At 45.9% G+C, this 21,656-nt stretch overlaps 1 protein-coding gene across 5 annotated transcripts in view; it reads right to left on the bottom strand.

The window, feature by feature from the left end:
- Positions 1-225: 225 nt before the first annotated feature.
- The window catches only part of CTDSPL (CTD small phosphatase like), a 108,671-nt gene continuing 87,240 nt past the window's right edge, over positions 226-21,656 (bottom strand). For all 5 annotated transcript variants that reach the window (XM_036219888.1, XM_016123939.2, XM_036219885.1 and 2 more), the window contains 5 exons: positions 16,888-16,989; positions 13,852-13,908; positions 10,322-10,414; positions 7,352-7,537; positions 226-3,946 (listed from right to left, as the gene is read on the bottom strand). In XM_036219888.1, coding sequence (XP_036075781.1) covers positions 3,821-3,946; positions 7,352-7,537; positions 10,322-10,414; positions 13,852-13,908; positions 16,888-16,989 — 564 coding nt within the window. In that variant the 3' untranslated portion in view covers positions 226-3,820. The remainder of the gene's footprint in view (positions 3,947-7,351; positions 7,538-10,321; positions 10,415-13,851; positions 13,909-16,887; positions 16,990-21,656) is intronic.

The following is a 21,656-nucleotide window of genomic DNA, read 5'->3' as shown; positions in this document are numbered from 1 at the left end:
CTTAGGCTGCATTTGGAAAGGGTTGGAAGCCTTGTGGGAGGATGGTGAACCAGACTGCTTCTGACAAGCCAGGGGGACAGAATGGGTGTCTAGCTCCCCCTGGAGTCAAGGTCGGTGGCTCCTGGGATCCTGAGGCCCTGCTCCTATCCATCCCTGCCGTGCAGGGGCAGAGAACAGAGTGAGGAGAGACGCTGCCGCTAGAGAAGCAGTCCATCCACAAGAGAGCGCAGTTTCACGTGTTTATTTTTGGCAGGAAGGAAATCATTGCAAGCCTCTTGACGGACAATGCTTGCCCCTGCAAACGTGCACATTCCACATGTAGCATTTCCACGTGATGCTGGATTGTTCATCACATTCAAATGTCCAACAGAAAGCCATGACTACCTAGACAGCAACATCTCTACCACTTGTGGGGTGGGAAGTGGGGGGTGTTAGTCTGCAGAGAAGCTCCCTGGAGAATGGAACAGGAACAGACACCATCAAATTACAGTAAAATGGGAACAGAGGCAGCCAGTCAGTTTTGCACAGGTAACTGCAAGCACTTCGAGCCATCCCCGTCTCCTCTAACCCTGGCATGCCAACTGTCCATCACAGCACCTTTAAAAGCAGAGGCACAAACGTCACGAGTGTTTGACCATAGGGCTGTGTGGTTCTGGATTTTATTAGAAAGCCATCTTTAAAATACAGGGTTGTAAAATGTCGCCAGGTTATAGACTTACAGATTTCTTTTTTTTATACCAAAAGTTCAAACGCCACAACCATAACAAGTCATTAGGGCATCCTCATGTCTCCAAAGTCATCTCATCAAAATTGCACCATGTCAAAGGAGCTTCCCCACCAACCACTGGCCATGACAGGTGGTATTCCTTTTTGGTATACAAATGCATTGTTTACAAATAGCTAACGGGTGAAACCACAGACCAACATGTAGTATTCCAGAGCAATGGAAGACAGAGCAGTAACAAGCTCAGACGCGCCTGGGCACCTCCACTCGAGGTCCGGCCAGAGATGTCATAGCATCATAGTGGCCGGAGTCCATGATGCAAGGTATCCTGTCCCAGATCTTAATGTAAAAAAATACTTGTTCAGAAGACTGTGTTTTAACCTGGTACAGAAAGGACCATGGAAACTCAGGACGTCGGATTTCTCTTTTGGCTGAAGAGTTAGGGATGTTTTGGTAACACGAGAAGTATATGGCACAGAGAAATAGCTAATAGGTTTCAATTAGGTTTTAAAGCCCACGATTCAATAAAGGTAATTAAAAAAACAATACCCGTATATTTACCTTAAAAACATAAACCCCAAACATTCATCTCATTTCTGGGCCTCATGTTAGAATTCTATTGCTTCATTTACAAGTAGGTGATTAAAAAATATATATATATATAGAGATAGATATACTTTGATTATGTACATAAAGCAGAATCAAGGGTTAAAATAAAAATGGAATTTTGGAGTATGGTCGAATAAGGTGCACAGAATCCAGAACCCCAGAGGGTTTACTGGCCCTCCCGAGGCGTTCTGTGTCTGTGGTGACGGAAACCGAGCCCCGACCTCAACAGCTCTCCACGGGACTTGTGCATGGCGTGCACGGTTTCAGGAACGACTAGGTGACGTGTCTGGCTCAAGCCTGCCAAGTGTCTTCACTCCATCGGTCACTATTCCTAGGTTTGATTTCCCTGAAATCCTCTAGATTTTCAGCCCTCTCTGCACCCCCCCCCCACCCCCCGTTCCAAACTGGACCTTGTGATGCCAAGGAAAGGGGAGCACGGTCAGGCTCTAAGGCTCTCATCGGGACTGAGTTCTATGTGGATTTCGATACGACAGACACTTGACTGCAATAATCAAGACGTTTAAGGCAAAGGGTTCATTTAATGACTAGTTTTCCAAATCAGAGTTTACGGCATGTGCAGATCTGCCATGTAACTGTTTTTATCTATGGTAATGCCTGGCAAGGGGCTGTTTCTATTTTAATTGGCATGTGGATTATTGGGTTTGGAACACTCAGAATGTTGGGAGACCTGGTTACCCCTGAATACTCACTTCTCTTCTGAATGCCGGGCAGTCCACAGACCAAAGGGCTGTTGGGAGGACATAACTGGCAGCTGGCTTCGTTATTTTGTGAATAATAGCAAAAAAGAAATTTTACTTTGACCCCCAATTTCCAGTTTTCTTAGTGCCAGTTGCTCCCACCAGAACTCTGGCAGAGGCCCAACCTGCAGAGGACTAAGGCAACGGTGCCAACACAAAAGGGTTCTTTTTCATTATTTTTAAGAGTAACACTTTAAAGACTATCTTGTTGTCAAACAAGGAACATGGCACTGCTTAAGAACATCTCACTGGGAAAGGCTGCAAAGGGAGCTCTGGCTCTGGGAGGGAGTCCTTCCTCTCCCTGGTTGGGGACAGTGAGTCCCACGTCTAGACAGGCTTCCTCAACCCTCGGCTCAGAAGTAGGCTTTGCTTCAAAAGACAAGACCCGGAGATGGACTTGGGGCCACATCAGCGTGGTGGTTGGTTGAGGCCGCAGGTTCTCAAGAGAGAACAGTCAGCTTCTCACAGGCCCTGACGCCGACTGCGGCTGAAAATGGCACCACTTGTGTGGTGTGTCGGCCCTTTTGGCTTCGTACCCTCATGAACTCCCGTGGCCAGGGCCAGGGCCAGGGCAGGGACACAGGTGGCGCAGTCTGCGATGGGGTGGGACACCTACATTCCTAACCCTGTCCGAGGGTGCAGCTTAGCAGTGAGCAGATTCTGAGCATTAGGCACAGTGGCAAAGAACAGTGTAACAGCCGCTGGTCAATTCCATTTGGTGGCAGCGCGGTAGCAGCAAAGAAAATTCCCAAACAGCTCCACTGTCTATCCACCCAGCTTTTGGAAAGGAAAGATTGAAAAATCAATAAACAGAATACAAAAAAAAAAAAAATAATATCTAAGGGTTTGAGTTTCTTGTAACTGCTCTACCTAACCAACAACAAAACGAGACACACACGGAAGCACGGCAGCTGTGTGAAAGCGGAAGGGGCGTGGCGACACTTTTCGAAGGAAACGTGTGACCTCGCGACCACTTCGTCACCCTCGGAAACCATCGTAGCACAAAACCATCGGTCGTTTCCTCAAGGGTTGAGCCGCGCAATTGCAAAGACAGCCCAGACCGGGTGGGACATGAATGGAGACAGACATGGTCGCAGTCGCAGAAGCCTGAGCCTGCGGCCTGCCGCCGGTTGTCAGCACAGACACACCTGTCGGGAAACAGGCTCCTATGACTTACCCTCCCCTCCTCCCTGTACCCCGCCCCTCCCCCCTAAGTTCTAGAAAATTGTAATATTTATCTTCTTAGAGAATCTGAGACAATAAAAGACCGGAAATATGTTGTGTAGAAAAATTAACTCTCAGCTTAAAATAACATTCAAAAAGGCACTTCATCCTGTAGGAAAGAGATTCTGAGTTGGGTCAGCTGCTCTGAGCTGGGCTAGAGGGGACAGGTTGTCCGCTTGGAAGGGAGGACAGTTGAAAGGAAGTCCGATAGATATCAAGCTTTTTTTTTTTTTTTTTTTTCTTCCCATTTTTTTCTTTTTGGTATGTTTTAAGAAAAGCAAATCCAGTAAAATTTATGTCCCTTTATGAAATTCGTTAAAAGAGTTCATTTTAAAATAGTTGTTTCTGTTCTTAAAAAAATAAAACAGGTAGGTATGGCCACATTCACCCCATGGCCTGGAGCACGGAGTGTCCTCACTTTCAGCTCGCAGGGAGCCGAGGCCAGGCAGGTCCCCAAGGCTGGGGGTTCCAGAGTGCGCAGGCGGGAGGCGGGCGGAGGCCGGGGCTACCTATTGCAGAGTCTGTGCAGCATGCTGTACACGTCGTCTTCCCGGCTCAGGCCCTCAAAGAAGGGGATGAGGTCCAGCAGCTCCGTGTCTGTCATGTCATCGAACCAGGACTGCACAGGCACCTGGAAGACAGTGCGCGGAGGGGGCAGCTGAACTGTATGTAGGGCTGCGGGCTGCTCTGAGCCGGACTGGGTCGGGAGGACAGTTATCCAGCCAATCGCCACCACCATCACCATTTTGTTTGTTCCTTTCTCCCAACTAAGATCCATCCACAGTGACCTGGTTCGGGAGATGGCTCAGAAAGGAAAGGTCATGTGTGCCCAGTTTGTGTGCATTTTGCATGTTTTGTTTTCCTGCAGCAGAAAAGGCAGCCGGAGCATAGAATATGTGAGAACTAGCCTTGCTGCTTGCCAATTTCCTCAAACCAGCACCTCGCACCTCAGAGCACCTGGAGGCAGAGGTTACCTGCCAACTACCGACACCAGGGAGCCTATATAGGGCACAGGAGGATCCACTTGGGGTCACTGTGCCATGTTGTGAAGAACTTCCTCCCTCGCTCAGCGGTGACCGGTTAAGAGGAGAAGTATAACATTTCAGGACAATCTAAAGCCATGGGCCAAGACAGGATTTTTCCTTAGTTTTGGACAGAGGGGTGCAGAGGGATGGTAGTAGGTATTATCTAGGGAGAAGAGATTAAGGGGAAACCAAAAAAGTTTAAAAGTAACATTTTGACCCTTTTACAAATCTAAAGGCCCCTTATAAACATAACAATTCATTAGGTAATTCAAAAAAATAAACAAGGTAAGGATTACTAAGAATTAACTTCTCCTAGGGGGAGGAGCAGAAATGGGGGCAAGGGCAGAAATGGACACGAGATTTCTCTAAATTTATCTTTGCCCACAGTTTTGATGTTGGTACCATGTAAATGTATCATCGCATGATTGAAATAAAATTAAACCATTAAGAGAAAAAGTGATAAAACATGAACCTAAGTGTATATAAAATTGATAACATAACCACACAGAATTATTTCAAGTAATTTTAAAAGACAGTGTTCTGTCTATACATTTCCCCCCAAACGCATTCAATTGTCTTATTAGTAATAATATTAGTACTGCTATTTTGAAGTTATTACACATACTATAGAATAAATCAAATGTATAATGATATATATATGTTTAGAATCAAGAGTTTCAACATAATAGAAGATACAAATATACGAACAAACAAATAAAAATCCTATCCTGTTATTACATAGATTGGCAAAACTAATACGAATTAATGTTTTAGTTTTTATTCTAAAAATATGCATATTTTAGCTCTGTCTCATAGAAAGGGCTAGAGGCAAAGGACATCCTAGTAACAATAAGAACCCACCCAAATTGTAATCTCTAAATACCATTTCCACTAAGAGGAACCAAGCTCCATAGAACAATGGCTGATTCCAGGGCTAAAGCAGGAAATGGACAAGATAAGCCTAGAACATCTTGTTGTACCATAAGGCAGGAAGCTATTAAACACTATTGTTATTTGAACGGGTGTCCACTGGCCAAAGGTGAAGATTTGAATGCACAAAATAATAATAAATGGAATAAACTGTAACAATTAAAAAAAAATCCATGATGATACTTAAAAAAAAACTGTTGGTTACTTTCGGAGGTTGCTAGAACATGAACTTACTACTCCGAAATTGCAGAATTAAAGAAAAAGAACGAAGACTATATTCTGACTTCCCCATTCAAACATTCAAACTGAACGTTAGGGTAATTGAGCACTCAATGAAGGAAAGTTTGATTAAAAAAAAAAATAGAATTCCAGCCAATAAATGCAGAAAGAATGACAGTATTTAGCAATCACCAATTTTGCAATTCCTAGTGAAACAGTGGATGTAGGCAATGATCAATGACTGCCAAAATTTTTAGGTGAAAGGGTGACGGGTAATTGTAAAATGAAGACTCGGGTGAATGCCACCTGAATCCAAAGATCAATTTAAAATCTTTAAGAGTGGGTCAACTGACATTATGTGCCTCCTGATGTGATATCCCGAAGGCATACGATACAACCTATAACGTATTCTTAAAAAAAAAAAAAAAAAAAATTGAACCTGAATCTTCTCAGGGAGTAGCAATCTAACTACTTGTTTAAAGAAAATATAGTGGCTAGAAAAACATATTAAATGGCTAGAAAATCATATTAAAAACATGAAGCTGCAACTAAGCAAATCGAGAATGTAGGAAATTTCTACAAGACAAATAACAAGAATTTCTTCAACAAACAAAAGGCATGGAAGAAAAAGGGAGAGAGGAAGGAGAAGTGTTAAGGTCATTAAAAAAATTAAAAGACATATTAACTAAAGCAATCTATGGACCTTGTTTGGATTCTGATGAAATCAATCCAAACATAAGATGATATTTCAAGATAACAGAGAAAATATGAATACAGTCTGGATATTAGATAATAGTAAGACACTGTTAGTTTTGTGAGATGTGATAATGAAATTGTGATTGTATTATAAAGCAATTCTTATCTGTTAGAGCCACATTATAAAATGTATTATGTTGAATTTAACTCAGTAAAGCGAACATATTTAAAGATAATAAATTTTGAAGGTTTATTAAAATAATGACCAATTAACTCACTGAATCTAGTTTGAATTAATTTCTACTTTTAGTGGAGCAATCTAGTTCTGGACTCCAGGGAAGGACCTTGTGTCGGAGGAAGCCTCCTCTCCAGGGAAAGCTGCCTGGGCTTAGGGCCTGGTGTGGTGGCCACTGCTGAGGGGTCAGCAGTCAGCAGTGGGCCTGACCGATCCCTCTTCCCCTGCAGACGTAGGGTGGGAGGTCAGAGGCCATCTCTACCTTGCTCTGAGAGCCATACTGCACCCAGTGAGTAGACACAAAAGGCTGCCATGCTCTGGGGAGTTTTGTGTAGGAAATGTTCCCATTGCATACTTTTAAAATATCATTACAAGGGGGGTAAAGCCTGCCAGCCTTATCTAAAGACCTTACAGAAGTGTTTTGTCCATTTCTGTTTCAGGAATACTTCTGTTGAAGAGGTTGCCCAGTCCTCCAGAGTCTTTAGGGGTCCCGAAGTCCAAGGCAGCAGCCAGCTCCAGGCAGTTAATGACAGACAGAAGAACCCTTCTCAGTAATAACATTAAAAATGTTAAGGAGAAGGTTACAGGCTGGTTGGGCACTTGCCCAGCGTAAGCACTGTTCCAAGCACTTTCCACATTCTGCCATACTGACTCTGATAATCCTATGAGATCAGGAGTCCTACGATCCCCACTTGACAGATGGGGCAACTGAGGCTCAGTGAGGTGAAAGAACTTGGTCAAGGTCAGGCAGCTGCTGCTGAGTGGCAAGTTGGGATTTCACAAGGACAAGGCCAGGAAACTTTGCATGGGGGCATGAAGGTGCCAAAGTGCTGGCTGCCCAGCAAGACAGGGCTCAGGCGGAGGAGCTCCGCGTTCTTTTTTTTTTGGGGGGGGGGCAGTGGGGTGAGGTGGAGGTGGGAGAGCTACTTACTGCATTCTCAGGGTGGAAGATGTACGAGGCAGGAGAATTGTCGACGATGATCACTTTGCTCAGCTCCCGTCCAAGGCGACTCAGGTCTTTCACGTAGTTCCCACGGTGGAAAACACACGATTCTCTGAAGAGCCGGGCTCGGAACACGCCCCAGCGGTCCAGCAGGTCAGCCACAGGGTCTGCGTACTGGAAAGCAGGTGTCACAATGAAGGCCGGGCGCCTGGAAGGGCCTGGAAACCCTGACCTACTGCGGCAAGATGCAGCTTTACTAAAAAGGGATTTAAATCATCGGATGTTTCAGGATCCTGGTTATTTTCCTCTTTATGTGTGTAAGACACCCCGGATTCTTCCATTTTTCTCACTTCTCATATCCAAGCCATCAAAAATACTTGTCAGTTCCATCTCCCAAAATATCTTGAATTCACCTGAATCTCTCTATACTAGTCACCGCCCTAATCCAGGCCTCTGTCATCTCTGGCCTAGGGTGGCTGCCTGAGCCTCCAGAGTCTTCTCTTCCCCTTGGGCCTCCTTTCCAGCCCGTTCACCTGGAATATGGCCCACACCCTTCACAGCCGTATCCTGCGTGGCTGCGGCTGAGAAATTTCTTGACCCTCTCAGCTCCATCTCAAATCATCTCAGTGCGGCTTGAGCCATGCTGGTGTTGAACTTGGTTAGAACCTCTGCACCAGTGTTACTTCTGCATGGAATAATGTCTTGCCCGCTCTCTGCACAAACCTCTCCTGTCTCATTTCAGGTCTTGGCTTCCCCCTACCACCCATCTAGAGTCCTCCTGCCCCTTCCTTTCTGGGTACTGCTCTATGACCTCACAGTAATTTCCTTCACAGAGCTTATCACCACAAGAGAGCACTTTATTTTCTCTGCACTTGTTTGGGCCCAGGCCTTGCCTATTGTGTTCACCATGACATCCCTAGCACCTTGCAGAGTGTCTACCTCACGGCAGGGGCTCAGGAAATACTAGTTTCAACAGTGAATGAATGCATTGACTTGGAATCTGGCTTGTGGGGCATATGGCCACACTGCCCCCTAGAGGTGCTCTGAGCAACTGGGCCAGACCAGCTCCTGACTGTCTGTCTCAGGATGGGGCCCGGGCACCCACTTGCATTTACTTGGAGCTCCGGAGTTTATGGGAGGGAGTCTGAGCCCAGCTTACATTTGGGGTTCATCCAGCTTGGCCGTCTCCCATAGCCTGGGGAGTTTTCTCCAAAGCAGGCTGAACTGGATAGAGATAAAGGGGTCGGATTGAGTGGCTGGAGCTGGAGGCAAATGAGGAGCACTTCTAAGCCTGATGTGAGGTAAGGCCTCGGCACCAAGGCAACAGTGAGGGGCACAGCCAGGTGTCACCGGGGACCCAGTGACTCTGCCTGGGGGGCAGGAAGCAACTGAGGTTGGTGGTGTTGGGAAACCCAGAAGAGGACTGCACGGCAACCCCTGAGCGCAGAGCAGATGCCCGCGGGGCTACAGTGCTATAAGCAGCTGCTCTGAGGCCACGGCCGTCTTCCTCTCTCCGGAGACATCCCGCGCCAGGCAGAGTCCAGGAGCAGGCTGTATTTCCTGTTGACCAAGTAGGGTGAGAGCTCAGAGCACTGTGGTTTCCTGCTGGTGAGGACAGCCACGTACCACGTGGGTGGGTTATGGGGGGCTGGTTCTAGATGGAAAGATGATTAATTTCCTCATAATCGTTAACACTGGTGGTGGCATTACATCTTTCCGGGCAGTGCCTAAGCCTAGGCGCTCCTGGCCTCAGACATGAATGTGGGGAACGTAAGCTTCACAAGGGCAGGGACTCTGTCTCTTTTGTTCTCTGCTGTATATATCTCCAGTGCCTAGTACAGTGCTTGATACACAGTAGGTACTAAGTAAATGCCTGTCGGGTGAATGAGTGAATGAAGGAAACTAAGAGGAGGATGCAGAAGGGGTCTGACGGTCAGCTTAGAGTTCCTGTGGGCCCCTGTGCGGTGGGCCAGGAGGTCCACTGCACCAATGGGAGCTGAGCCAAGACCTGGGGAGTGTGCACCTGTCAGCAGAACCTGTGCATCAGGGAGGAAAAGAGACTGGAAGGCTGCACTGGGGAGCTGGTCTGGCCGAGCCAAGCTGGAGGAGCCGTGGAGAAGGGCTCGAGACAGATGGAGGGGCAGGTGGGAGCAGTCCCGGCTAAGAGACCAAACAAGGATGTTTAAGCCAGGGCTGGGGACAACGCCAAGGGAGAGTGTTTTCAATTTTGCCAAAGAAAAAACAACTCTCAATCCACCGACACCAGCACAATCTTCCTGCTCATTATTTCTTTGGTTATCACTTCAGGCTCCTCAGCACCCCCGAGCACTGTCAGAAGAGCCATTGACACTGTGATACAATTAGTCTTGGTACCATTCATCCAAAAGACTTCCACATTATTTTCCTTTTTAGTATGCAAGAGTAAGGCCCACGAGATAGATGAATTTATCCCCAATTTAGAGAAGAAACAGGCCAGAGATAGAAAGTAAGTTGCCTGAGATCACAGGGCTCATTAGGGCAGTGAGAACTCTCATTCGGCCCAGGCACGTGTGACTCTCTCACACTGTCTCTCCCCCTGGACCCGTGCACGCTAACCCGGGGCACAGAGGCCTGAGCTTCTAGCATTTGGTTGCCAATGAATAGATGAGATGCCTTTCTCGGTTACACTGAACACATTTCTGATTTCCTGCTCTGTGGACACAACCAGCTTCAGGTGGCTGCATCAAGCAACTTCAACTTCATGGAGCATCTGTTCCAAGCGCTCTCTGTAACCATGGTAACCCAGAAGCCTTTCAGGCTGGCGCTGCGCACATGGCCTGCATCCATCCCATCTGGGGTGGGAATGTGTCGCCATAGAAACAGCTTCCTCCACCTTAACAAAGGGCTGTTTGACAGACAGGGGGTAGGGGCGGAGAGGCTGTTTGGGGCCGAGAGCTCAGGGCTGGGAGCGGGACTCACCTTGGCCAAGCTGGCAGTGAAGAGCACACACTCGAAGAGCTGCCCCATCCTCTGCAGGAACTCGTCCACATGTGGCCGCTTCAGCACATACACCTGCAACGGCAGGAAACAGGAAGCCGATCAGTCATAGCGGCTGCTGGGGATGGTGGGGGCCCAAACGTCAGCGTCGGAAGAATTCCCAAAATGGTTCCTGCCTCGGGCCCCCAGGGTCTATGTGTGGTAATGAAGACCCAGATTGGATGACGGGCTATGTAGGCAGATGTGGCACTTTAGGCCAGATCCAGTCTTCAGAATGGGCACCGGCTCTGCGTTTGGTACAGATGTTCCTCCCAAGGGAGAAAGGGAAGCTGACCATAGTACTGAGGTTCCTGAGGATTTTGAGAACCAGTGAGTAGAAAGGGATGTACCCTGTTTTTGAGAAACGATTCATTTACTTCACACGTGTTTCTCAGCACATGCTTTGGGTCAGGCACTGTGTGGACAAAGGCCATGGTCCGGGGGGTGTCCTTTTGGAGGTCTAGGCCTGGCCCGCAGGTCTGGGATTGCTCTGCTGCCACTTTCTCTTCTGACCGGAATACCTCCCTTGCTAGGAAGGCCTGGGGAGGAAGAACAGGCCTTGCAAAGCGGCAAGAAGTGCCCTCCTTGTTGGCTTGGGAAGCTGTCTACGAGGCGCCACAAAGGCTGCTCTGCCTGGGCTTGGTACAGAAACCAACGCTGCAGGGGATGTGAAGCCGGTCTAGTCCCAGACCCCAGAGGCATCGGGAGGGCCTTCCAAGCGGAGGTGGGCAGAGAGTAGCTTCTCCTAGCGTGGCAGAGCTCTGCGCTCCTGCCTGGGGACCCTGAACAAATGTTAGGAAACGAGGGAGATGGGAGAGAAGGCAAAGCTGGTGAAGGAGGTAGGAGGGAAAAACTAATTAAAACTTGAAAAAAAAAATTCCATTTGAAATTAGCTACTTCCCTAAAATAAATCAAACTTGTTAAAATCCAATTCGTTTCACATACACCGAGCCCCAAATCTGTGCTCAGCCTGAAGTAGCTATAGAGATGAACAAAACATAGGCCTTGCCCTTGAAGAGCTCACAGTCTAGAGCAGACATACATGAAAATATATCAAAATAAACATGCATAATGAGAGTTACAGCAGAAGGATAAATCAAGGACCATGAATTCCCTTTTTCAGGGGGAAGGAATCACAGAAGGTAACACTGGTCTTGGACCTTGGAGGATGAATAGGAGTTCACCAGGCTGATAAGGACAAGTGAGCTTCCAGGCAGAGGAAACAGTATAAGTACGTCACCTGGCCTGAATACCTGGGGTGCTACAGAATGGCCAGAGCCCTCCATGACTGGCCCTTCAGAGGCAGTGATAAAAGAGGGGAGATGGGGGATAGAAGTAGCGGTTGAAGATGAAGTGTGACAGGCAGGCTGGGGTGACATGCGTGGGGCCGTGAATCGGAGATGGAACAGGCTGGATTTCCCACTGCAGGAGTATGAGGGGGAAATGGGGCTCTATCCTACAGAGGAGGTGCTGCTGGCGGGGGGATTCTACACAGAGCCAGGACTTGGTGGGAAGCTTGTGGCTGACTGACCTTGGAGCGAGGACGGGCCTATGGCTGAGGGTACAGTGAAGGGCCAGAGGAGCAGAATGGCCTGGCGGGGGTGGGGGGCGCGTGCCAACGGGGCTCTGAGGAGCTGGGAGGCAGTGTGGGGGTTGAGGGCAGGGCCTGTGGCTGCAGTAGCTCCAGGCGTCTACTTTGCCCACGAGACTCTTGGTGCCAGGCAATGGATATGGCCTGGGGTCCTCAGTCTCCCTGGGAATACTGCTTGGAAAGCAAGCTTTCCTACATGTGAAGGGCGGGAGATTGACTTGGAAACTCTGCTGTTGGTGCCTCTGGCAGAGAGGAAGGTCCTGGGCCCGGATGCCGGCGTCCAGGCCCGCGTCCCCGTGCAAGTAACCAAGAATAGGCCCATTGGGACCTGCACAGCCTATCCTGGATTACTTGAACGAGGCCACGGCCTTCGCCAGGGCCTTGGTCCTCCACTTGGCGCCTGTGGCTTCATTCCCTCAGGAGAGAGGTTTTGATCCCAGCCCTGGTGCCCTGGGGTATCTATTGCCAAGCTAATCATAGAACAGTCTGGAGGGAGGCTGGGGGAGCTGGGTTGGGTCCTTCGAACATGGTTTGGCCATAGCAGGTCAGGCCCCGAGGGTCGTGCTCACAGTCACGAGGTATTAATTTCTCTCCTAATTTTGCCATACCAGTGGGGCAGCCTCTCCTTTGTCTCATTACTTTGTAATAAATGCAGAAGCTTAACTGCTTCTCAGATACCAAGTTAATTCAGTTGATGTTTTTGCAAATGTTAAATGCCCAAGTGCCCGCTGTTTCGGTTCCCTGATGGCTTTTAAAAGCATGAAGTGAGGAGATGCTAAGGCCAAAGCTGCCTTTCCCAGGGAGGGCTTCCTGGCAGGACAACCTGGCACGGAAAGGGAGGGACCGGACTATCAGGAAAAGAGCCCTGGGCAAGGGGCAGGAGACTGGAAGTCTCATTTTAATTCCTTGCATTGTATGACCTTGAACCAATGCTTTCTCTGGCGGAGTCTGTTTCCCATCTGGACAATGATGTGCCTGGACCAACTGATTTCCAAGGCCTTGCCTCTTCTGACCCCCTACATACACTCAAGGGCCAAAGAGACTACTGATATCGTTAGGGAAAGGCATCCTGTTAGGGATCCAGCACCAAGAGAGTTCCCTTCCTGGATATGAACACATGAATCCAGAGATGGTCACTTGAAGATGGTGGGGTTGACGGGAAGGTGGTCAGGTCATCCCTATAAACCTCCCAACTCTTCAGCCTCCAAGGCTAGTTTTCCTACAACATTTCCGATACATTCATAAATGAAGTCATTCCCGGAGGAGCTTCATGAGGGTTCAGGGAAAATAAAAAATCAGAACAAAGAGGGACACCCACTGACTAGGGGATCTTTATTCAAAGCTGCCTGCTGAACCCAAATTGTCCACCTTTCTCCCTTTCTCTTTGGGTTGGGGTTTTGCTAAAGATTCACTGGAGAACATGATGCAGGAGAGACAAGATCAGGCTGGAATGGCTGGCATTGGAAATGGACATCTGTTCCTGAAAAGCCACCATAAGTGGGTGCATTGTGGCATTTTCCCGCTGCCTGCTAAGCGAGTGGCCGAAAGCAATTACATGAGGAAGTTAATTAGACCATCGAGCAGGACCAGTGGGGTATGTGGACATTTCTAAAAGTCTGCATCAAATCAAAGAACTATTTGAACTTGCAAACACATCTAATACTTACAAATAGATTACAGTTTCCCTTATAAACTCAGTATAAAATAAATTCATCTGAGTGAAAAAAAAAGCAGAAAACTGTTATATTTATTTTACAAAGTTTGCTTCCTTTTGATTCAGTAATAAGATTATTACTGAAACAGGAATTTAGAAGTAAAGTTCATAACAAATGTAATTACCAAAAAATGCTAACTGAAACTCAAATTAACTTTGCTTTCTTACCTGATGTATAGTTCCATCGATTTCAACCGGAACAATAAAATCAGCATTACTAATAGGCTGGAGAGAAAAGAAACTATAATTAATATGTCTGAAAGAACAAAATAAAATCGGAAACTTTAGCAGGAAAAAAGCTTGCCTGTACCAATGTTTTTATTATTGGAAAAAACATTTCAGGAGAAGGATGTTGAAGCATGCCTTGGTTCCTTAAAATAAGCACAAGCAGGAAAGCACATTATTTTCTGTTCTGAATATTGTTATATTTTCAGTGTCTTGGTCCAACCTCTTTAAGCACCTGCCTTGCCTCAGAGACAAAGGGTGGGACGGCCTGGCTAGGGAATGGGGGCTTCTCAGAAACTCCATCTCTGGCCTAAAGCCCTACCGGGATGATGGGGAACCATGTTGGCTACCAGGAGCTTACCAGGTCCAGGGGACAGTGCTCCTTGAGGAAAATAATTTATACTGAACCCACAAGTGTGAGCTGCCCTGTGATGGGCTGCTTAGCAGGGGATGCTCAGCACATGGACACAAAGCAGGGCCAAGGACTTGTGAGGTGAAGTCGGGGGCCACAGACCCATAACCTTGGGCAGGTTCTTCCCATCTCGGTTTCTCCTCTTTTCTGTGGCTACGGTAATGGGTCTCGTGAGTGCCCATGGCTCCATCCAGTCCTGAGCATCAATGACTTTAGGCCACCCCAGACTGCTCTGCTCTAAGAAACACAATACGCAGCCACTCACAAGCTGCTGGATATTTAAAATAATGCTGACAATACTAATGGCATTTAAAATTCAAGTATGAGTCTTGAATTTTCTCCGTGATGGACTGAGATATAGTTCTAAATGGAATTCGACCAACTATTCAAATGAATGGACTCAGGAGAATCACCAGGCTGCAGACTCTTGGGACAAGTAGGAGAGAGATGGAGGCAAGGAGAGCGTGTATGCTGGCCACTGGGCAGGGCTGCCGGGTACAGAATCACTATAAACACACATTCTTCTTTCATACAGAAACTGAAAAATGTGGAAAATACTAGATTGTAGAACCATTAAAACACTCAGTAGAACCCCCCGAAGCTTAGGATAACAGTTTATTCACTTCTATGGTTGGAAGGCAAAGGATGATTTCGGTATTTTATAACTTCAGAATTAAAATACAGAATCATGCTAAGAAACCAAAAGGAAAGACCGAAGGAAGAAACTCACAAGGCATTAAATTGTGAAATCCTATCCCATAGTTTATGAAAAGGGAAAAACCATTCCCCAGCCCAGAGCAAGGGCTGGTCCTTGCTCTCCTGTCACGTGTTGGTTGAGGGACGCCATGCACGTCAAAGCCAGGGCTCTTAACCAGGGCCTGTGAGCCTGTATGCTGCACCGCTGTCTATTTTCAAGGAGAAAGGGTCATACCTTTCAGATTCTCCAAGGGCTTCGAAGTGCCCAGAATATTAAAAGCCAGACAATAAAGTATATTCTGCTTGCATATGTAGGCAAGTCAGGAAGAGAAGAAATGACAAGATGCCGTTCACATCAGCTGGTCCCATCAGTGAGCAGGCCTTGGAGTGCCAAGGCCTCGCCTGTGGAGTCAGGAACCTTCTGTTACCCTGTGTGGTCTGGCCAGCATTGCCCACACTCCTAGAGCTGCTTGGAGGGAGCTGTCTACGCTGTGATGGCACCTGACCTCTGCTCTACAGGGTTTCCCTCCCAAGGGACTAGGAAAAATCCTGAGCAACTTGCTGAGGGGGGAAGAAAGGCTTCCAACGCTGTCCAGATCTGAGCTGGGGCACAAGGCTCTGGCCTGATTCTGGAAGGGCCCTCGGTATTGAGGAATGAGGTGGTACCTACACGCCCCGGTGGCCAGACAGGTAAACATGGCCCCTCCTCCACTCTCTCAAAGGACTCGAAGACAACCACCTGGCCTTGTGTTCTCGAGGAGGGCCTCTGTGTAGTGCGAAGCAGGCACAGGGAAGGATGTCTCTGGCATTAAGGTCTTCAGGCAAATTTGATGGCTCATCCACTTCCCATACAACCATCAAGAATGACTGTAGTTCACGTGAGACACCCCATCGTGGATGCTGCCTTTTGAGCCTCTCGGTGAAGTAAGGGGAGCTGGGCTGGGGGTGGAGAGAGGGACGTGGTCCAACTGGCCTGTGATAACAGAGCGGTCCATAGCCAGAACCGTCCCAAGGCAAATAGGACGAGGACCTGCTTCTGCCGTCCAGTGCGCCGATTCCCTATTTCCAAACTTTTTCATATTTGCCTCTTTTAATCAATTTGTTAATTAACTCATGTCTTAATAATGCAGCCGTGGCTGCTGGCACAGAGAGGCCCTTTGGTAATTTGTACCTTGTGCTGTTATTCTGGTGGGAGAGGGAGAGCGAGGACGGTGACAGGAGTCAGACTGTCTGATGCTCCCTCCGACGTCACTGCAGCCCCGCACACTTCGGGAGGGAAGCCACAGGTAGAGACCCATTTAGCTATAGAGCTACGGAGCTTCTGAAATCCCCGGAAACCTCTTGCCACGAAAATGGCCAATCATAATAAAGGCCATAACTCTGGAGGTCTTCGGTGTTGGACATCTTTCAAAAACTGGTCTGGGAAAACTTCCAGGAGAGCGGGTTGCTTTGACAGGGCCTCCCCTGCCCCTCCCAATAAAAGGTAAGGCACGCTGGTTACCTGGACACTCACTCACTAGCGTCCTGGGGGCACTGGCACACTGGCTTTTCCCTGTGCCGCCTGAAAGGTATTTCTGTGGGGGCTGAGGGTGTTGGAAAGCTCACATCTCATAAGAAAAAAATGAGGTCTCAGTGATATTGGCTGCCCAGTGCTCCCCACCCCTCCCCCCAAAAAAAAAAAAAACTAGTGGTTAATATTCAACTACTTGAGTTAACGTTCACCTGAGTTAATATGCAACGGTTATTGGGATTTCTTCATGAATGGTGAGGCCCTATATTAACAACTGCAAGCTTTCATCCTTTCTCAATATGACTGTGACCAAACCACAGAGAGCACTGATTGTTTTTTTTTTTTTTTCATGTTGATGTACCTTAAATGAACTGTGCACCAAGGTTTCATCTAAATCAATGACCACACATTTCTTTCCATAGTCAAGCACCGTCACCTCTGGAAGGAGGTATTTAGCTGGTGGCTAGAGAGAGAGAGAAAAAAATCATTATTATTACCTTGATGTAAAAGACAACACAATCCCTTTATTACTGTATTATATATATTATGTCAATGAGGTTAAAAAGGAAACCAAACATTTAAATGCTTGGTCAAGCACATCCTGGAATTTTATTAAAATTAATAGAAATAAGTAGATTGCACTGGAAGTTTTACCATATACTGTGCCATTGTCTGAATGGCTACTATGAGGACCTAAGCTTTAGAACCAGACAAACCTGGGTTTGAGTATCAGCTCTTTCTCTTTCTTGGCTGTAAGTTGGGATAATTAATACCGACCTTACAAAGTTATCAGCTATAACTGCAGTAAAATGCTTCGCATTCTGCCTGACACATATGGTGGCCACTGTTATTACTACAATGGACCACATAAAAAATGAATGTCTAATTATAACAGCAACTCTGACTATGCAGGCCCATTTCCTGGGTCATATTTTGTCTGAAATTCACTGTGGTCCATACATATATTTTAGGGCTATATTGAAACCACAGGATATTTTTTTAAAATTGACTTAAGTATTCAAAAATTTGAAGAGAACTCTAGATGAGCCAGCAAATGGAATCCGAAGTGACCTCCAATATGACACAGAAATAAAACTGGTCTGGGTCGAGTACCCTGCCTTGTGCCTGTCCCACTGTGGGAGAATAATGAGCAAATGTGGCATTTGACCCGTCTCTGTCTCTGGAGGTTATACATTAATTCACATGCTGTGTGTCAACCAGAAAATTTATTTATATCTCTTTGTAGCAGCTGACGCTAATCTTGTGATTAAGAGGTTATAAAGAGTTAAGAGATATCTAATGCTAGATATCTCCAGACGACCTCATTCTTGATTTAGAGTATGTATATCTGTGGGCTTTGCCTCGTTCTAGAAATGATTTAGAGTACTTTAGTTTACTTGGTGGCATGTTTGGTGCCCAATGTTAACTAGCTAATTTTTTGCCCTGGAAGAAGGTCAAGCTCTGTTCAATATTTAATGCAAAACAAAACACAAGCAACGATCTGTCCTCTGTCCATAGCCACTGAAGAATGGATAATTTAGCTTATCAAATAAAACAAGAAAAAATGAAATTAAGAAGCAATTCCTTTTAAATGGCTATTTCCTACTTTTTTTTTGTTTGTTTGTTTAAACTGAATGAATATTTGTCAAGGATCTAGAGTTAATTTTGGACTTTAGCTGATTCAATAATAAATAGGAGGCGGTCAGCAGGTTAGGTAAATTTACAAGAGCAATGACCATCCTGGCAGGCAGGGAGGGACTTCCCCAGGATGAGGCTATGGGTGGAGACAGGAGCATTTCTAATTCTAGAGGGGCGCTCTCTACTGAGCGTGGGTGTTTCACCGTCTCCAACACTATCCAGAAGAAAACGCCTTTATGGTCTTCCAACTCCCTAGGCTCTAATTAAAGCTCAGCTGGTGGTCTTTTTTCACCCTGCGGCACTAGGAGGAGATGTGCCTCATACACAGGGCATGGGATCTGAGGTCCTAGGGAGAACTGTGTCCTTCATTACAAGCCAGCAAGCGAGCAGGTTATTAAAAAAAAATTAAACTTGCAAGAAGGGTTTTTTTTTTTTTTTTTTTTTTTTAAATCCAAAGTGCTTTAAAAAGGCAGGGTATGATGAGTTCTATCAACGAACTTAATAGAGAGGAAATGGGTTGTTTCTGTTGTTTAGACCATAGCAGAAAGCATGCTTGTGATTAGAATAAAACTTAACTTTTTATTATATGGTTATGTAATAAAAACACATTCTCACTGTAAAGAAGATAGACATGGAAACATAATTATTCCCTTTTCCATGCCCCCACCCCCGCCTCATTCCTTTGCCCAGATAGCTCCCTTTTTAGTTTGGTGTGTGTCTGTCCGGTCCTTTCTCTATGTGTTTATATGCTAAAATAACATTTTAACTTTATGTAATTGCTAGCTTGGTGAATAAGGATCTAGAAATTCTACCCCTAGCATATCTGAAAACATCAAAGACCTGCCAAAAGTGGCTCAGTTACTTTCTAAACCCAAGAATAAAAATTACTTTCTTAGCATACTTAACTCACACTTTACAGGCATTCTGTGAGTTAACAGTAAGTAAAAAGCCTCACTACTAGTCAGAGAAAATAATGAGAAGGCTGTTAAACTATTGATTTAACATTTGAGCCGCAGAGAACAAGGCCAGGCAGGGGGCCATGGGCTAGGAAGGTTCTATTAATCCTAAACCTGTTTCTTAAATGAGCACAGTTTCTCTGAGAGTTTGGCTTTAGATTAATGCAAATTGTTCAGGCTGTTGGTAAGAATTCTTCTGGACAGCCATGTCCTTGGAACATGCAAGGATGCTATAGAATTGTAATAGTTCTTTGTTACTTCAATTGATCTGTTCAGGTGATGCTTGAATCATTAACTGCTGAAAAACAAGAGAAACACCCCTAATATAAAGCCTTTCTGTGCAAAATCACTTGCTCCAAAGCACATGGCCAGCAGGATGGAGGAGGCGGAAATCCAGGACAGAAACCGCGTGAGATGAGCAGGGATGAGGACAGGACATGGCTTGCCCTCTAAGGTTTAGGAAGGGCATTCATTCAAGTTCTTTTCCTGGGAGTAGATCTGAAATTTCCTGTCCTCAGTAGTAAACCAGCAGCCATGAATAGTTCACTCTATAGTTCATTTCTTTACTCGCCCAACACACTCTCGCAAATCTCACAGATGTAGTAAGTATCTCTTATTGGTACCTCAGATTTTTTTTTTTTGTACTTAAAAGAGTTCTCAGGCTGAGTCTGCACACTGTGCTCCCCAAGTCTGAGTTCATGGTAGAGAGCTCAGGGCTTACAGCAGGAGGTGGGCAAAGGAAACTCTAGATCATCTTTAACTAGAATAGTTGTTCTGCTTATATGTTCTTCATAAGTTTGTTAGATAAAAGTATACTACTGCTTGTTAAAGGGCTTAAGGAAATAGCATAGAAATAACTGTCAAAACAAATCTCCCATCCCTGTCAGCATTTTCATGGCTCAGCTACATAACGCCCTCGTGTTGTGAGCATTGGTGTGCTGTGTGATTCAAGTGAGAGTGTAGCAGTGAGAGGAGCCAGGTCACAGCCCTAGTGGCAGTCCTTACTGGGGCCAATGCATTTCAGCCATGACCACCCAAATGTCAGGGGCTCCTCCAGCTGGTCCTCTGCAGGGTTTCCTTACCCTTCAATACCTGGCTTTTACCGGAGAGCCCATGAGGCTTCCAGTAAGATGTGTGGACAGCCCCAGCTCACAGTTTGGAGACAAATGTTACTAAGTGGAACGTTTAACATCAAGTCCAGATAAAGATGTCATTTCCAACAGGTGTGCAAAAGATGGATTACTCAGTAAGTGGTGTTGTGACAACTGATTTGCCACTTGGAACAGGAAATAAAGCTGGAACATGACTTCGTACCTTCCTCTAACATAAATTCCAGATGGATCAAAGACTTAAGTCTAATGATAAAACCATTAAAGTGCTAGGAGAAAATACGGGTCAGTCATAGAGTGGGGAGACCTTTCTAAGCACGACATAAAATTCAGAAGCCATAAAGGAGGAGATTAATACATTTGCCTATATGAAATTAAACTTCTGTGACCAAAAATGATCGTAAACAAGGCCAAAAGATATAAATTTGGGGGAAAGACGTAGTTTCCTTGAAATGTAAAAAAGATAACAGTATAAAAAATGAATAGGGAAGAAGAAAGACATATGGGCGATAAATTCGTGAAAAGATGTTCTTACTCATTTATAAAGAAATACAAATCGAAGCAATAAATCAATACCATTCTTTACTTTCAGATGAGCAAAGATTAAAATGGCTGATAAGGACATGGGCAATGCCGTGCACTCTTGATGGGAATGTAAATTAGGCTCTTGGAGAACAATTGGGTTTTACTCTACGGAAAATGTAAAGTATACCTTTTGATCTAGCATTTCCACAAGTAGGAAATGATCGCGTGGACACTGTCACTCAAGTCCATTAACATGAATGTACAAAAATACTCCTGAGAAGTATCAGTAACAGCACAGAAGGGGAAACAAAAAGTAAATGCTGTCACCTCCATGCAAGACGATGAGGGAGATGCTGTGTACTAATATTAAAAAGATGACCAAGGTACCTTATTAAAAGCTAAATTAATAATTTTGCGAAACCCTCATTTGTGTAAATATGCTTCTGTTTGTTAAGAAAAGTTCTAGAAAGATGTATAATAAATATTAAAAGTGTTTCGTCTAGGATGTTGGGACAAAGGAATTTTTCTATCTGCTTGAATTTTTCAGCATTTTTTTCAAAGCATGAGGTTAGATTATTGCTTAAGTAAAAAAAATCCAAAGACCAAACCTGCACATATAAACAGAACAGCAGGAGAATGAAAAAAGAGGGGTGAGGGGAGAAGCAGAGCTGGGGGACTCCAGCTGGAATTGCTCTGTATGCCCCGAGGCTCAAGGGACCCTTTCAGGTTCAGGGCCTAGAAAAAGCTTTCAGGAGTCTGTGGAACCTGGTTTGTAGGCTCAGCACAAGCCTGTGTTTCTGGTCCTGTGGTGTGGCACCCCAAGCTCTTAAGGGCTCCCAGCACTGAAAGGTACCCCTGTGGTCCAGAAAGGACAGCATTACTGTGTTTATGTGACATGCAGC

Source organism: Rousettus aegyptiacus, unplaced genomic scaffold (assembly GCF_014176215.1).
Source record: "Rousettus aegyptiacus isolate mRouAeg1 unplaced genomic scaffold, mRouAeg1.p scaffold_m13_p_4, whole genome shotgun sequence".
Lineage (NCBI taxonomy): Eukaryota > Metazoa > Chordata > Mammalia > Chiroptera > Pteropodidae > Rousettus > Rousettus aegyptiacus.
Note: the sequence above shows the minus strand (reverse complement) of the source record. Positions and strands in the feature narration are given on the sequence as shown.